Here is an 18,618-nt window from a genome sequence, read left to right on the forward strand (position 1 = left end):
GGTGGGTATTGTAGTTTTAAGAATGCTTGATAAAGATCTTGTAGGTGTTTATCTCTGTCTGAGGGATTGGAGCAAAATGCGGTTGTATCTTAGAGCTTGGCTGTAGACAATGGATTGTGTGATGTGTCCTGGATGGAAGCTGGAGGCATGTAGGTAAAGTATAGTGGTCAGTGGGTTTCCGGAATATAGGGTGGTTGTTTATGTGACCATCGCTTATTAGCACAGTAGTGTCTAGGAAATGGACCGCTTGTGTGGATTGGTCTAGGCTGAGGTTGATGGTGGGATGGAAATTGTTAAAATCATAGCGGAATTCCTCGCGAGGGATTCTTTTTCCAGGGTCCAAATGAGAAGATGTCATCAATGTAGCACAAGCAGAGTAGGGGCGTTAGGGGACAAGAGCTAAGGAAGCGTTGTTCTAAGTCAGCCATAAAGATGTTGGCATACTGTGGGGCTATGCGGGTACCCGTAGCAGTGCCGCTGACTTGAAGGTATATATTGTCCCCAAATGTGAAATAGTTGTGGGTGAGGACAAAGTCACAAAGATCAGCCACCAGGTTAGCCGTCATATTATCAGGAATACTGTTCCTGACGGTTTGTAGTCCATCTTTGTGTGGAATGTTGGTATAGAGGGGTTCTACATCCATAGTGGCCAGGATGGTGTTTTCTGGAAAATCACTGATGGATTGTAGTTTCCTCAGGAAGTCAGTGGTGTCTCGAAGATAGCTGGGAGGAGTTTTGCCTATGTATTTAACTATTACCATATACGTATGCACTTACTCCCTTCTATTTCTAGTGGATTTAATGTTATGGTATAAGCTTATTATTGTCAGAATTCACAGTTTTTGCTATGCACTATATCAAGTGTGTATAACAATTTATTAATCTTTGTTCTGTATTTTTCCTTTAGTTCAAGCTAATGAAATATTTAAACTTAAAAAATTAGGTAAAACTCTGCAATACAGCTCTTACCTGTCCTCTGTGGTGGTAAACATCTGCATTCTGAGGATCAATATCAGCAGCCATATTAAAATCTTGAGTGGACAGCATAGGCTGTTGCTGCTGCATATACATACTACCTCGTTTGATCAGGGCATTAGCACGGAGCTATAAAAAAGTTCAAACATTTTTATTTTTAAATATCAGATGCTGGTCTTAAGATTTTTAGTTACAATGATGTTAATGGACAACTTTTCATTTAATTGGTCACTCCCATGACATAACAGAAATTTGTTTTTCATTCATTCTAAGCAGTAGTAAATTGTGCTACATAAAGTTTAAAAGCATTAATACAATTATGTGCAAGGGTCATTTCATACCAAGTCAACCCATGCTTCCTCCTTGACTTAATTTACTTGATATATGTCTTATAAGTGTAAGGGTCATATCTACCCAAATCAGCAGCCATTTTCATAGCAGTTTAGTGTGCAAAAACCAACTGAGCTACTGTCTTACTTATGAATTAAGTTGTTCACACCTAACAAGCACCTTACCTCACTTACTTCAAATCCTATCTGTTCTCTAATTTCCATCATTCAGCCCAGGCAAACCCTTCTTGTTTCTTCTTTATTTTCTAAATGGAGATTCTGTTCCTTAGTCATTCTGCATAGGATATTAGGAATTTACCAATCTCAGCTTCCTATTCTAAGGTCACTTTTTTTTCTTCTCATATGTAAACGGGTCGACAATTTGGAGGTGATTTAATAATCGTGTCAATTCTTTTTCTGTATTTATATTTTAATGTTTCCTACAGTTTACAAAGAAACTAAGATAAGATGTGGCAGTGAACATGATCCCATGATCTGCTTTTAGTTAGAGAGCCCAGCATGACTATTTTATAAGTTATTCCACCTGTGGTATTAATACATGGTACACATGTGACGAAAAAGACCTTTCCAAACTACTGTAAAGCTAATTGATACTTAGCTTTCTCGGATAACGTCTTCACTCCACACCACTGGCAGTGGCAAGTAGTGTACCTGGAGCTACATGCTGCAGTGAAAAGCAAGCTGCATCCATATGGTGGTGTGTAGCTACACATCACTGAAAGGTTCTGGCAGAGGGGAGGGAATGGCGAAAGGCTTCAGCAGTTCTCCACTGCTAGAGCCTTTCACTGTGATAGAGAAGGGCTCCAGCAACGGGGAGCATGCAGAGCCTTTCTCCGCTACCAGAGTCTTTACCTGCAGTGAGGAAGGGATTCAGCAGCGGGACGATACACTGCTAAAAACAGGGCAGACAGGGAGGCCAGGCTTGGGCGAGTAGAGAGCTGTGTAAGAATATGTAGTCTGGTATAGCCCCCCATCCTTCAGCCATGTCTTTATTCTACTTGCCTAAGCCAGACCTCACTTTGAACTCTGCTGTTTATACCTGTGCTTGGGAGGCTACCCGAATATTTATCTACAAGCTGCTGAAAAAAGCGTGCAGTGTGGACATACCCTTAAGCATGCCAATAACATTGCAAGGAAAATATCCAACCACTGATAATAAGCACACTACAAATAATTAGGCTAAGTGGTGAAAAAAGTAGGGCTGTCAAGCGATTAAAAAAAAAAAGCAATTCATTGCACAATTTAAAATATTAATAGCAATGAATCGTGCTGTTAATAATATATTTAAATATTTTTGGATGTTTTCCACATTTTCAAATGTATTGATTTCAATTACAACACAGAATACAAAGTGCACAGTGCTCATTTTGTATTTCTTTTTACGAATATTTGCACTGTAAAAAAACAAAAAACAATTTTTCAAATTCACCTCATAAAAGTACTGTAGTACAATCTCTTTATCATGAAAGTTGAACTTAACAAGTGTATAATTATTCACAAAAAATAACTGTATTCAAAAACAAAACAATGTAAAATTTTACAGCCTACAAGTCCAATCAGTCCGACTACTTGTTCAGCCAATTGCTCAGACAAATAAGTTTGTTTATATGTGGAGGAGATAATCTGCCCGTGTCGTAGCTTTCCTACTCAGATTTGAACCTTAGCGTTCAAAACTGAAGAGGCTAGCATGAACCCCTCAAGCTTAATTACCAGCTTAGATCTGATAGCCTGCCACAACCAGGAATTCCAGTGCCTGGTACACTCTGGTCCCCCAAAACCTTCCCTGGGGACCCAAGAACCCAAATCCCTTGGATTCTTAAAACAAAGAGAATAAACCATTTCCCTTCCTGCTCTTTACTTCCTCCCAGATTTCCCGCCTGGGTATACTAGGAGATTTCCCTGCTTCAATCCCTTGAAACACAAAACCGAGAGGACAATTTACCTTCCCCCTCCTTCTTTTCCCCACTCCAGTCTTTCCTGAGAGAGACATTAATCTGGCAGAGAGATTCCTATCCCCTTGCCATAACTAGAAAAAGAAAAAGTCAACAAGTTTTAAAAAAGAAAGCTTTATATAAAAAGAAAGAAACAGACAAAAAATTAATCTCTGATAAAAGTGACAATACACAGGGCTATTGCTTAAAAGAAAAATATGAATAAACAGTCTTATTCAAAAAGATATCCAATTTAAAACATTCCAGCAAACTACACACATGTAAATACAAAAAAACAATAACAGCCTATTGTTTTTTCTACCTTTGTACTTACAACTTGGAAACTGAAGATTAGAAGCTTGAAGATAGGAAGAACCCCTCTCATAGCTGAGAGCCAGACAAAAGACACAGACCCAAACATTCCCTCCCCTGAGCTTTGAAAAATCCGGTTTCCTGATTGGTCCTCTGGTCAGGTGTTTGGTTCTCTTTGTTAACCCTTTACAGGTGAAAGAAACATTAATCCTTAGCTATCTATTTATGACAGCCCGCTTCTTGTTTACAGTGAAAGTGAGAACAAGTGTTTGCATGACACTGTTGTAGCCGGTGCTGCAAGGTATTTATGTGTCACATGAGCTAAAGATTCATATGTCCCTTCATGCTTCAAATCACCATTCCAGGAGACATGCATCCATACCGATGATGGGTTCTACTTAATAACTATCCAAAGCAGTACAGACCAACAACACTCCCATGCAGAAACAACAGAATCCAAACCACTAAAAAAGAAAATCAGCCTTCTGCTGTGGCATCTGACTCAGATGATAAAAATGCAGAAGGCTGATTTTCTTTTTTTAGTGGTTTGGACTCTCTTGTTTCCGCATGAGAGTGTTGCTCTTTAAGAATTCTGAAAGCATGCTCCACACCTCGTCCCTCTCAGATTTTGGAAGGAACTTCAGATTCTTAAACCTTGGGTCGAGTACTGCAGCTATCTTTAGAAATCTCACATTGGTACTTTCTTTGTTTTGTCAAATCTGCAGTGAAAGTGTTCTTAAAACGAACAACATTTGATGGGTCATCATCTGAGACTGCTATAACATGAAATATAGGGCAGAATGTGGCTAAAACACAGAGCAGGAGACATACAACTCTCCCCCAAGGAGTCCAGTCACAAATGTAATTAACACATTTTTTTAACAAGTGTCATCAGCATGAAAGCATGTCCTCTAGAACAGCGGCTGAAGTATAAAGGGGCATACAAATGCTTAGCATATCTGGCATGTAATTACCTTGCAATGCCGGCTACAAAAGTGCCATGCAAATGCCTGTTCTCACTGTCAGGTGACACTGTAAATAAGAAGCATGTACCATTATCTCCCATAAATGTAAACAAACTTGTTTGTTTGTCTTAGCGACTGGCTGAAAAAGAAGCAGAACTGAGTCAACTTGCAGGCCCGCAAGTTTTAAACCATTTTGTTTCTGAGTGCAGTTATATTGCCAAAAAAAAATAAAAAATAAAAAAATCTACATTTATAAATTGCACTTTCACAAAAGAGGTTGCATTATAGTATTTCTATGAGGTGAACTGAAAAATACTATTTCTTTTGTTTATTATTTTTACAGTGCAAATATTTGTAATAAAAATACTATACAGTGAACATTGTATACTTTATATTCTGTTGTAATTGAAATCAATATATTTTAAAATGTAGGAAAACAGCCAAAAATATTTAATAAATTTTAATTGGTATTCTATTGTTTAACAATGCAATTAAAACTGCAATTAATCGTGATTGTTTTTTAAATCGTGATTAATTTTTTGATTAATTAATTGCATGAGTTAACTGTGATTAATCGACAGCCCTAGAAAAAAAGCTAAAACATCTTCCATTAAATTGCCAAGAATTTGAAAATATTGAACTGTTTTGCAAGCATTCACACTTTTTCAGTAGAATCTATGCAAAGTAAAATCTGACTGTTAAGATTTCTTACCTTTACATTAGCATCTTCCATACTGATGACCTGATCTAGATCAGGTTTGGCAGCATTTGCATTGCCAATAAGCAGATAGAAAGTGGCTCGCAGCAGCAAAGCTTCTGCCATATATTTGCCTTTAACGTCAATTTCTTTTGTGCTCTCGCTGATGATTTTATCATAGTTTTCTTCTTCCATATACTGCTTTGCCTTTAAATAGCCAGATCTGCAAATGAAGTGTAGAACAGTTAAAATACATAAAAAAAATTTCAATGTGAATGTTTCACTAGGAATTCAGATTTCTTGATCACAATAGATAGCAAGTTTGCTACACTATCACTTCTAACAATTAGAGATATTGGCACCGTGAGTAAAGTTACAAACATGCTTAAAAGGTTTCCTGGAGGAGGGCCATTGTAAACAAATTAGTTTGGAAGAAAATGCACAAGTTACATCTGTGGGGGAAAGAGAATTCACTCCAGCCCTCAAAATCCACTTCTTTAGAAATGATAAGTTTGGCAGGGAATGATTTTTGATCAAGGAACAACTGTCCTTACACCAGGACACTGTTTGGCCCTAGTGCTATTATGAAGTCTTCTGCTTGCATCATCAGGCAATCATAACCTCTGCTTGAAACCTGGGAGAGTAGGCAGGGGATATAGACCAGAAAATAAAATATTAACAGTCGTGCTTTTTAACTTTAACATTTTTATAACCTCAGCTAAATTAACATATCAATTTTTATATTTTGAAGAGGATTTGGTGGGAAAAAAAATCATACTTTAAGCAGTGGTGTCTGCTCAACTGTGTGCCTCTGAATCAAAACATTTTCACAGAACTAAAAAAAACCCATTAACCAGTTTCCCCCAACTTGCTCTAGGAAGCTAATAATGCTACTTGCAATAGTTTCCTTATTGAGGGTGAAGACGTGATCCAACAATAACTCTAATGCAAAACAGTAAAGTAAGCAAGCACCCCTCATTACATTCAATATGCAAAATATGAGTGCCTAGCATTTGTCTTTCTTGGTAAACAAGCATTTCATTTAGGTACATTTTAGATATTACCATTCTGTACAATATCAGATGGTGTTTATTAACTTGTTAAAAACTTCAGGGTTTTCGGCCTCCACTGCTTTAGTTCAAAGCTGCTGCTATGCAAGGTGCTAGTTTGTACAGCACACTCTTCCCCATCTCCTCCCCCCAGCATTATTACAGACAGCACCAAAGGAAGGAAGGGAAACACTCCTCCAATCCAGAGTCTCCCTTTCTCCAACAGCATTGTTGCAGCTATCCACTTCCTCCCATCCACCAAACCTTACTGCAGCACTGCTGATGTTCAGTGTCCCTTCTCCCTGAGCCAGCTACCCACACCATTACTGCTGTTCCCTATGGAAATACAATGCTAAGAGCGCTACTATTTAGGATGGAGTCAAAGCTACTCTAAGTCTGGAACTAATATGTCAGATCTAATTAAAATTTTATTTTTCTTTTAAAAAGTCCCTATTTAGTAGGTACATTTATTATTCTAAAATTCCCTACCCTGACACTGTATTATATAATGTATATAATATACATATAAAATAAAACAATGCAGAGTATCTGAGGCTGCGACAAGTTTTACCAACAATCCCCATACTCACTTTTCTTTAACTTCTGAAGCCTCCCCCTCTTTGTCCTTATCTTCATCAGATTTCTCACCCTTAAGTAGAGGTTGGGAGATGATGTCATCTGTGAAAGAGCTGAAGTAAGATTTGATGAACTGTGGAGAGGGCATCAAAGGTTCACGGTTCTGAAATGGGACAGAAAATGTAACGTTCATGTATTAAATACTGAGAGCAGGTGGTAAATGAAGACGTGGATCGGTTACTAGTGAAAAAAATCCATTCTTGACTATTCCATTCGTTTTAAGGGTGAAAGAATATATATTTTGCACCGAGTATTTCCTGTAAGCCTGGATCAGTACTCACATACTAGAACACTCTGCCTTAAAAAGGCAGATGCATTTCCCCATCAAAAGGGAAAATGAAAGCAAAATTAAATGAAGGAAGAAACATAAGGTAGGAAATGGGGAATCCCTTTAATCCTGCTTGCTCCTAACACATTTGGGTAGACATACATCTCCTTCTTGTCCCTCCCACAAGAGAAGTCTGTTGATCCCTATGATGGAGGCTCTCTCTTGCTAGAGAACATATACTCACTCTGCCTAGTGCTCTGCTCAGACATGGCTCATTTCACCTTTGATCTGACAATTACCAGGAGTGAGCTCCTTTGTATGTCAATATATAGTATTTTGTTCAAAGTGAGAGTAATACATAAGGGTTACAATTTACTCCTTCCTGATATAACAATTCCAATGCACTCGTCTTAATTTCCCAAGTCCTAATTAGCTTCCAAGATAGTTTTGTCCATTTCAAACAGCTCTGAACTAAGACTGATAACCCTGTTCAAGATTATTCACTTACTGGCTTCCCAGTCACAGAAACTCATGAAAAATCTGAACCTTTAACCAAAATAAATTGTAGACGTGTGTCTTTCATCCAGTGTTCAACACTGAAACACACCACAAAATATGCAATCTGACTTAGATGTGTCTTCGCTCCTCTACCTAGGGCCTCTACCCCATCTCCCAGACTCCCTTGCTCCAGGTTACAGGCATGGTTCCACAATCACAGTTTGTATCTAAACATCTCACAACCATTACTATAATAATGAATACAGTGATACTCACAATCCCCTTCTGAGATATTACCACCCCCAATTTACAGATGGGGAAGAGAAGCCAAGAATAAGTGACAGACTAGCCCAAGGTGATGCAGGTAATCTGCGATAGAGCTGAGAACCAATCCCAGATCTCCTGACACAGAGTCCAGAACCTTCATAATAAAGCCATACTTCCTACTGCATCCCTTTTCCTCATGCTGCTCCTTCTCAGTTTTTAAACAAACTATCATTTCTTTATACTTTAAAACCAAAAACTCTTCCTTGATCCATCTCCTTCTGCTTATTTTGCCCTAGCAGTATGGAAAGATTTCAGTTTCTAACTTTCTCTGTTTGTTTAAAAAAAAAAAAAAAAAAAAAAAATCCCAAGAAGGTACAAAACACCTTGCCAATGCCCTTTTACATTTTAAGTCCATTATTACATCGAGAACAGAACAATTGATCACAACCACTCTTCATCTTTCCAATTACCGTTGGCTGCCTTGCCTAACTTGACAAGCACCATAATTAAACTGATAGCCTGCCATTTAACTGCACATTTGGTTGATAGAACAGCAGCACAGAAATAACCTTTGGTGACACTTACTGACAGCCCCTAAAGTAGTTCCCATTATACCTTAATTCTAGTAAAGCCCTGATTAAGACTGCACACCAGCTTAGTCAGAGGTGTCGCCTGTGCATAATAATAAATTAGGCTGAATTGTATGGGTTACTGTCTGAGATGAAACCACCAAACTGTTTTGCTCAAATCCACAAAGTTAAAAAGCATCCATTCCCCATTTCTTACAGGTTGTTGTTTTGTTTTTTTTAATAAATGGCTGTAACAGGGCTCAGTGGACAACAGCATCAGTAAAACTGCAGCTCAGGATGACAGAGTGCTTATCTCAATTTTAGTTGGTTAAAACAGTAGCTAATTAATAATCATTGACAAAGAATCTGAACCATCATCAGTGCTTTTGTAATCCAAGCAATGTATCAGATGGAAGCAGAATCTTTAAATTTGTATTACAGTCATACCTTATATTTCTCTTTGGCCTTTTCTTTTCCAAGAAGTTTAAGAACTTTATCAGCTAACAACATGCTTTGCTGGTTTTGGAAACCTTCTAAAATACAGACCGCAGTGACATCTGGGAAAAACAACACAAAGGCAGGATTGTTAGTAATTACCAATGCAGTGGTCTTTAAAGTACTACACAAACAGCTAACGTAATGAATCATTACCGAGGAAACAAAATCATCCATTCACAGGCTGAAAGTCTTCACATGAAATTTGCTACGTTCTCCACAATATCAAGTTGTTTTTAAAAGACATGAGGCTATGTCTCCTTGTTGCAAAGAACTTTAATGAAGAAGATGGATGTAAATAATTTTGTGATATCTACAGTCAAACAGGCTCAAACCAATGTACCTAGAGGTCTGAACTTTCATTGTTTATATAAACACTTTGAAGCTTATCTGGGAGAGTAATCCGCCATGTTCATGGAAACAAGTGTGCTAATGTGGAATTCCTGTTTGGTGACTAGGTCTCTTACTGCTCTCTAAGATCTCTAATTTTCTACTTCTTCAAGTTCCTATCCTTTCCTGCCCTGTATCCTGCATCTTCTCATCTGATCAGTGTTCTTTACAAGCTCCAACTCAAACTGCACAGCCTTCATCTATGCCTGGGGAAGAGGACAAGTTTAAAAGGAAATCCTAACACTGTGCTACCTCCTTGCCAGCGTTAAGTCCAGGTTGTATCCACTTCCACCCATGCATGATGCTTCCACAACACTACGAGTTGTGTGACAAGAGAATAGTTGTTCTAATGCTGCCCTGCATGGTTAATACACCTGCATGGACCCATACAGTCACAAGGACTAACTGGATGTAAAAGAATCTTTTCCCACAGTTCCTCAAGAATGGGAGACAAATTAAGGGGACAATTACAAAAACAAAAAACAAACACCTCAATATATGCATGCAATACTGACACAGGTTTTCCCATATACTTCTACTCAAGTGCTCCCTCATGCAAATAGATATATTGGGGGAGGCGGGGGGAAGGAGGGAGACGGTGAAATATTGGAAAGATGCCTACCACAAACCAGCACAAGTCTGGAATATAATTCCCATTGACTCAGCATGCAAGGTTATTAATTTGAAATGAACGGGACTTCTATTTCAAAAGTAGGGGTCAATTTGACTCCTAGTAAAAACCAAGCTTTCCATCCTTGCCTTTCTCAGGGCTTGTCTATACTATTGTGTAAGTCGACCTAAGTTATGCTACTCCAGTTACATGTCTACACCACGCTGCGCTCTCCTGTCGACTTCCATTACTCTTCTCATAGTGGTACCCGTTAACGGAGTCGACCAGAGAGTGCTCTGCGATCGATTTAGCAGAGAAGACCCACTAAATCGACACCTGCTGCATCGATTGTCACAGCACCAGTCTACTGCAGTTTCTGTAATCCTGCATGGTTACAAGGAAAGTGTCTTCCACTAACCCATTATTTGTATATTTATTCCTAAGTAATAGAAAGGCATCTCACTCAGTAAAGAAAGCAACAAACAACTAACGGTCCTTTTTTCCTCAGTTTAAGGACCCTCTAATGAAACCAACTGATGATTTCCTTACTACACCCACCAAGTAATTTATAGCATTGTTTTTCATCCCCTCTTTGGGGATGAATATCAGTATGATTGAGAATAATTTCATTTTTCATGAACACACATCAGTAGGAATGAAGTGCAGATATGACCTAAGCAATGGTCTTAAAGGGACAACTTGAAATATTGTCAATTAGTGAAAAGATAGTTTCAGGAAATACATTTCAACAGACTTGCCAACTTATATTGTGGTTTGATTAAATGGCATGGAGGAAGACAATTAACACTGTATTCTCATTGAAAGATGACAGCGGACTTGCCACTCCTTCGAAACTGAAGACAATTTGAATCTCTGCTTAGAGTAAGGTGGGAGTTCTGGAAAATGCTCATAACACCATCCAGTTTGGAAGGGCGACTCCACTTGCCAAATAAACTTGTACAAAGGGCACTTGTTGCAATTACTTATACAACTTTATATATGCAAGCATATTTTCAGGAGTGTACCAAAGAGGCGGGAGCAAATATAGTCCTTTCAGAGGGATGCAGAGATAAGCAAAGATACAAAATCAATGCAAGTATGTAATACAATGTCTGCTAGATTCAGGGTGAATGTGTACAGTTAACCTTCTCCTCTTCCAATGTCTTAAACATAGCCCCAATAGAAAGGGTTGCGGTTCTCAATAGGGTTTTGAGGCAGAGACCTTGAATGAAAAACAAATTTTCCTATCTTCCTTTTCTTGTCATCTTAGTTGTTATAGGTAGACAAAGTTTTGTAAGAGTTTTGGTTTCTTAAGTTGGTGTCCCTTTGAACAACAGACCACAAGATTTAAGGGAATTTAATAGCTATTTTGGGGATGTTTTCCCTACCATTATAATGCACTTGTCTCCCACCCTGCAAAAAGAATATAGGTTTCTAGACTAATTCTTCTCCTCCAGAATGGACAGGAAGGAACATTTTTTTGTTAGGGCATGAAATTAGAATGACTAACATCTTAATTAACAGTGCATATTCCCTTATTTAGCTAGATCTTTCTTTAAAGCATAGGGTGTTTACTGAAACATGAGCATAACAAACAGCTACAGTAAGAGCAACTAATTTCTCAGATCTAAACCAATTAAATGTTCACAGATTGAAAGGTGCACCTAAGGTTAGAGAAATTTAACTGAAGAAAAAAAATTACATAAAGTAGCTTTGATTTAATAGTTTTAAAGGCGTTACTGTGTATTCTACCACATTTGCAGAAATAGAACAAAGAGTTCTATCATGTGCTCCAAAGTTTCACTCCTTTAAATATTAACTTAACTTAATTTCAAGTACATACACAGAAAGGTGCCCACCTTCTAAACATTCCTTCTTATTATCGAGTTTCTCATACGCCTTTGCACGTCTGAAGAGAGCTTTCACATATTTAGGATTAAGCTCAACTGCCTTTGTGCAATCTTGTGCCACTTCTTTCCATTTTTGCTGCAGGTATAAAAACAGCCTAGTTAAAAAGGTACTATTCATTCAAAGGACATTATAATAATAGCTAATTTATCTCAATTTCAGAGCCCCAGCCAAGTGATTATAGCCGTAATTCTTATGACACTGGTTCCTCCTCCTGCATGTTTTTCAATTAGTCACGTATGATCAGAAGCTGTGGGAACCACTAATAGAAGAGGACAAAGGAGACGGGAAAGGAATTTCCAGAGAACCAGGCAGTTAGGCAGCACATGTAGGAGAAGACAATGAAATGGCAGGAAAGCATGTGCAAAGGAGCAGAAGACTAGAACACAGGGACACGACAGATGAGACGGAAAGATGAAATCACGAGCAAAAGCAAACCATGAGATTAACTTTTTGAAGGAGTTACTTCACAGGGATATTATGCAATAGCACACAGGAGTAGAGGTGGTCCTCAAGAATCTCTATTAAGGTATGGTCTACACTATAAAAAATGAGAACCCCCAAATGACATCTCATTCTTTACCACCTGTAAAAGCAGTATTAAACCAAGACTGGTGCTTTAAAATAATCAGAAAAGAGGAAACTCAACCATAACCAGTCACTGGGGTAGAACTGTTAATAAAAATGTTTCTCATATGAAACTGCTTTATAATTACAGAGTCAAACAAGTGGTGTTAAGAAAAAAACCCATATTTATTCCTTTGCTAGGAATAAACTCACTCAGTTTTCAACACGAGACTTTTGTAACTGCCAGAGCCCAAGTCTCTACCTGGTACTTTAGAACACAAAGCTGACATCCACACACAGAAAGCCAGTGTTTAAGCAGCAGGACTAGTGTTTGTCTTCCTCTCCCAAGGCCTATAAGACAGACTAAAGCAAGTCAATAGAAATTAACTTTTAATCAGATCTTGAATATTTGGGGTCGGGAAGGAATTTCCCCTCAGGTCAGATTGGCTAAGACCCTAGATTTGTTGTTTTTAGGTTGAGTTTTTTGTGTGTCTTCCTCTGCAGTATGCGGCACGGGTCACTTGCTGGTTTAAACTAAACTAAATGGTGGATTCTCTTTATCTTGAAGTCTTTAAATCATGATTTGATAACTTCACTATCTCAGCTAGAGGTTATGAGTCTATTACAGGAGGGGGTGGGTGAGGTTCTGTGGCCTGCAATGTGCAGGAGGTCAGACTAGCTGATCACAGTGGGCCCTTCTGACTTTAGAGTCTATGAGTCGGGGGCTTGTGAATACTGAAGGTAACAGGTGATGAGATTCTGCTTTCTACATGCAAGAAGGAAGGCAGCACTATTCTGGCATGTGCTGGAGTTGGTGAGGCCAGAGGAAGAAGACATAGCACTTTTCGGAGTACAAACACATTTTAAAGTTCAAGCATCATACCAGTTGTTCATGTGCAGCAGCTCTGTTCTGGTAGAAAGTAGAAAGGTCAATGTTTTTCTCGGGAGGGCATAAACTGATGGCCTCTGTGTAGCACTGAATGGCTTGCTCATATTTTCCTGCTTTAAAATACTTGTTGCCTTTGTTCTTTGCGGCTTGGGCTCTATCAAGAGGGCTCTGAAAAAGAAAAAAAACAAGTGACTGGTCAGCCACACTTAGCCTGCAAAGTACAAAGAAGAGCTACAGAGTGAGTAATAAATAAATGTGGGGAGCTGACTCCCAATTGTGTCTCTGAACATCCTTCTTTGTGGTTTTCAGGCAAGACATAATGCAGCCACCTTTTGCAAGTACATAACATGGCAGAACAGCTTCTAAATGGACTTCCTGACGCACCATCAACAAACAGCATGTTTCTTCTTTATAAAGCTAGACAGGTTGGTGAGTGAGTTTGTTTTTTGGGTGGGGGGGGAGGGAGGGAGAAGGGGTTTAGGTCACATGACTTATGAGCTACAGAAGAACAAGGAGACTGGTTTGTAAAAGCTATTTCCGTAGTTTAAATGATAGCATCAATGTGTAAAAAACAGAACAGCTCAAGAAGGAAATCTGTCCCTTACTAAAGTGCATACATTTCATTCACCTGTGCTGAATCAGTGCTGTGTGAAACACACGTTGACAAAGAATATGCTGTGAAAAGTCCTATTAATTAGGAAAGCAAAGTTTAATCGCTTTATAAACCGGGCAAGCTGTTAACCTCTTGAGAGCTTTAAGTGACCTGTTCATCTAACCTCAGGCTGAAAATGAGAACTGGCCTACCACCCTCTGTTGTTTATGGCAGAAGAAAGAGATATGGCCTTCCCAAGATGGCCTGCTTCCTTACTATATTCCCCCTCTGGCTCTGCTCTGCCAGTTGAATCACACACATTTTGAGAGAACACCATATGGCCGCTTGGGTATGTGATCTCTCCAAAATACAGAATAAGGTGTCCCTGCCATTCTATGTTCATAAGGAGCCTGAGTTGGAGGCCAGTCTTTGTTTTCAGTCTCAGATCCCATATGCCAGATAGAAACAGTTAGAAGGACAGCATCAACAACTCATACTGCTGACTTTCCCCTCCTACTACTGTTATTACAATTAATACTTAGATCTGGTCTACACTTAAATTTAGGTTGACAGTTACAGCATTAAAGGGTGTGAAAAACTGACAACCCTGAGCACCTAGCTAGGCCAACCTAACCCCTGGAGTAGACACAGCTAGGTTGATGGAAGACTGCTTCTCTCAACCTAACTACTGTTGCATGTGGCGGTGGAGTCCCAACAACAGCAGAAAAACCTCTTGCGTTGCCATAGTCTGTGTCAACCATGTAGGGTTACAGCAGCTTCGCTATGCGGCTATAGCACCCACAGGGTAGATATGGCCTTAGACAACTTTAATAGGCTAAAATGAAAGACGTCTTCCACTTTAAAGCACGGCAACAGTCTAAGCTAGTCAGTTCCCCTTGTTGTTTGTGTGCATCTTTCACAACAATAAGAAAATATTTTTAGTAATGGAAAAAAATATTTGTAAAACTGCAAAAATTGGCATGGAGGCCTTGGGGTAACTGTAGCACTTGATGCTACTCTAAACTTTTTTTAAATTGACTAGATCTCAAACTGATAGAGCACAATGATTAATAAGTGAAATCAAAAACACAGGTTAAGACACAAAGACTATCACAATTTATTTAAAACCTATCCTTTTGGCTAGATATATGAGGTTTGAGATCCTTTGACAAGTCACCTTAATTTACCTTCATACCGCAAGGAAGAGAACTTTGAATTTCCTGATTTTGTTTTTGAAAGTAAGATTTACGTCTCAGCATAATCCTTTGATGTACCTTTGTAAATATTTAATTATAGGCACATGCATACATGTAAGCATGTTTCTGCTAGAGTAAAAAAAAATAGTTCTATCTCATCATATCAAAATGATCACGTCTGATTGGTTTGAAAGTTAAACTGAACCTCAGACTAATCTTTTAATGATATATAAGTGTGAATTTCCTTTCAGATGCAACTTCCACTAACTGTTTTCAGGTTTTACCACTGTTCAAACTGACAGGCACAGAAAAATATTACTGTAAGTACACAGAAAACTTAAGTAACAAAAACAGAACAATGTAATTCACTTAGTCTCTGTAGAGATCATCATTTCTCTCTTAAACCCATTAACAATGTGCAGGACATTTCTGTATTGATTTCTGATTAAGTCTCTCCAATTGCCATGATATATTTGATAGTATATAAAGAAAAAGTCTGCAGTTCTACAGAAGATTTTTTCTCTCCCCTATGTTATTCCCAGTAAAACAGGCAGCGTTATGCAATCACCTTGACAGCCTTCCCATTCTGCACAGCTTATATTTTATTAAAATTACATTCAAAAGAAAATACCAATCTATTTTAAACTTGAAAATAAAAAGAGTAGACACTGTTCAAACTCTTTGGTAGACAACTCTTTAGTAGTTCAAACTCTTTAGTTTAGTTCAAACTCTTTAGTTTGGTTCAAACTCTTTAGTAGACATACAATACATTGGACTAAACAGTCATTTGGCCTGCACTCTGTAAAATGCCAGTGTTATATCTCTGGATCCCAAATAATGACTTGTCTGATGTTTTACGTTGGCAGGGTTTCCTAAACAACTGTTTGAAAAAGCAGAACTCCATTTTCTTCATAATTATAGAAGTAACATTTGAGGTAATACAGAATTGTGACAGCACCTGTTACAAACTTTTATTTCCATAGGGTTTATAACTCCCATAAAAATTGACTCTGAGCCAAACTCTGGAATGTGGACAATTTCTTCTACAATATAAATAGTAAAGGGTCCAAAATATCTCTTTGTACTACTATTACAAATTGTGACAGGAATTGTTTTGTAAATTTTAACCATAAAATCTATTGTATACTTTTGGGAAACTAAAGAGAAATATTAAAAATTGCACTTTATTCTGCATGCAGTCCTCCCTGACACACACCGCAAAACTCAAAAGGTTATAGAGATTAAGTCGATAAAAATGGGTCAACAGAACTACTAGGACAAAAACCTACTTTAAGAGCACCTTTACCTTTGTTTACTGAGTTTACTAATTTATAACAAAGTAAACAGAATCTAGATTGTTACAACTTAACATTTGAAACATTTGCCAAGAAGTGCATATTTTAATGAATTATGTGCATATACTACCAGAAGGATAGCTTACACATTAATAGTATTTCATCTCCAAATCCTTCATATGCTATGTGCATGGCTGGTAGTATTGCCTATAATAATCCTACCTAACTCATATAGTGCTTTTGATCAGTAAATCTTAAAGTGCTTTAACAAATGAAGTCAGTATTATTACTCCCATTTTACAGATAGAGAAACTGAGGTACTGGGAGGTGAAATGACTTGCTCAAGGTTATCCAACAGGCCAGTGGCTGAGCTGGAAACAGAAACCAGTCTCCCAAGTCCCAGTCCGGTGCTCTAGCTACTAGGATACACTGCCTTCCTATTCAGGTTGCCCATCTCTTATTATAAAAACCCTGTTTTCAGTTGCTTATAACTATCTATTTTACATTTCAGGTGTCTGCTTCAGGATTAAATTTTGAAATTTCAGCCAAAACAGTTCAGCCACCTGATTTGAATGTAGAGGGGACTCAAGGCAGACCATGGGAAAGAGAAAGGAATAGATTGGGACGTGGCATATGGTGACCCTGGGACTTCAGAGAGGAGGGAGACTGGGAACTAAAGGGAGACAGGGAGGCTGAAACTGGTTGAACAAGGAGACTAGAATGTGGAACTGTGGGAAGGAGAGAGACTTGGACTGGCTGTACAAGGAGACTGAGATGGGAAACCTGAGGAGAGGAGGCTGGGACTGGGTAGGCAAGAAGAATATAACTAGGAATTCAGAAGTAAAATCAATAGTGCCAGAAGAGACAATTTTTCTTCTCAGAAATGTGAACTGGCCCACATAGGTGTTAACTCTGAAACTTAAAGAAGTCAATTGAAATGACTGGTGAAATAGTTCATACTGACATTTAAGTACATCCAGCAAATGTAATAAACAGACATGACAACAAACAAGAACGTATGCACTTAAAGCCGGGATAAAATCTATGATGCATGTATTCCATATAGGAAGCCAAGACAGGGTCTATTAAACGAAAAATTGCTCTGAGGACTTGTTTTAAAATTTTAGCAACTCAAATTGTGACACAGATTTACCTGAAAATTAATTCTTTACTCATAAACTAAGTGCAGTAAGTTGAAGGATACATTGTTATTTACATATGGCAAAGATTTTTATTCTCTGCTTTATGTGCAAATCTTAACACAACCTTAACTATGGAGCAGCTAGGCTGCCGTTATAACAAGACTAAATGAAGTTCATAATCCATGTACTACCAATATATGTTATAGAAAGATCCAGTGTCTGTACTATGCCATAAACTTTTATGCAGTAATTTGCAGGTGAAGGAAGGGAAACAGATGTAAAATCCCAAAATTCAAAACTTATAAAGTGCATCACAGCTTCTTTAAACATCTTTAAAGGGTATTCTTTCATTTTGGCAAATAACCACTTTCCTTGCATGAAGAACTAGATATTTTAAAGATCTGATTTTTGCAGAGTGTAATTTAGGGTTTTGTTGTTAATGTTTAAACAGTTTATCTAATTCTTTTTAATTTTAGTTTTCATTTGGTTTACTTGTCCATGGATAGGTTTAGCAGAGCACATAAAAGCTGTAAGAGAACCATGAGTGATCTGTGCTATTACACTCCCACTGATGAATAACTTTGTAGAACACAATAATTTACGCTACGTTTAAACAGAAATCAGTTTTACCTGCTGTCCCACTAGAAAGATTAGTTTTACAGTTGTTTCTTACTACTAAGCCTTCCTCTCCCTTCCCCCAACCCAATTAGCATTATGATCAGCTTTTCTAGAGGTCTCTACAAACCTAAAGCAAAAAATAGTTACACTGCCTGAATATGAAAAGGCAGTACATAGGTAAAATACTTACTGGGTATTAACAGTAATAAAAAAGGAAGATTCTAGAGCCAAGCACTGCCATCACAGCATAGCACTACTTTCACAACAAAAATATTCAGGAGGGTTGTTTGAACTATAGGATTATTTTCAACACACTGACAGAGTGCAGACTAGGGATGTAAAAGGTTAACCGGTTAGCATTAGGCTTATTGTTAACCCTAGCGGCCAGCCAGCCGGAAC

The 18,618-nt window shown here is 38.1% G+C and overlaps 1 protein-coding gene across 2 annotated transcripts in view; it reads right to left on the bottom strand.

Moving 5' to 3' along the window:
- The window catches only part of TOMM70 (translocase of outer mitochondrial membrane 70), a 48,103-nt gene that overhangs the window by 10,850 nt on the left and 18,635 nt on the right, over positions 1-18,618 (bottom strand). For both annotated transcript variants that reach the window (XM_032776672.2, XM_032776673.2), the window contains 6 exons: positions 13,371-13,544; positions 11,872-11,998; positions 8,965-9,074; positions 6,870-7,018; positions 5,246-5,453; positions 970-1,104 (listed from right to left, as the gene is read on the bottom strand). In XM_032776672.2, the coding sequence (XP_032632563.1) occupies positions 970-1,104; positions 5,246-5,453; positions 6,870-7,018; positions 8,965-9,074; positions 11,872-11,998; positions 13,371-13,544 (903 nt within the window). The remainder of the gene's footprint in view (positions 1-969; positions 1,105-5,245; positions 5,454-6,869; positions 7,019-8,964; positions 9,075-11,871; positions 11,999-13,370; positions 13,545-18,618) is intronic.

The sequence above is a fragment of the Chelonoidis abingdonii genome, chromosome 1 (genome assembly GCF_003597395.2).
Source record: "Chelonoidis abingdonii isolate Lonesome George chromosome 1, CheloAbing_2.0, whole genome shotgun sequence".
Taxonomy (NCBI): domain Eukaryota; kingdom Metazoa; phylum Chordata; order Testudines; family Testudinidae; genus Chelonoidis; species Chelonoidis abingdonii.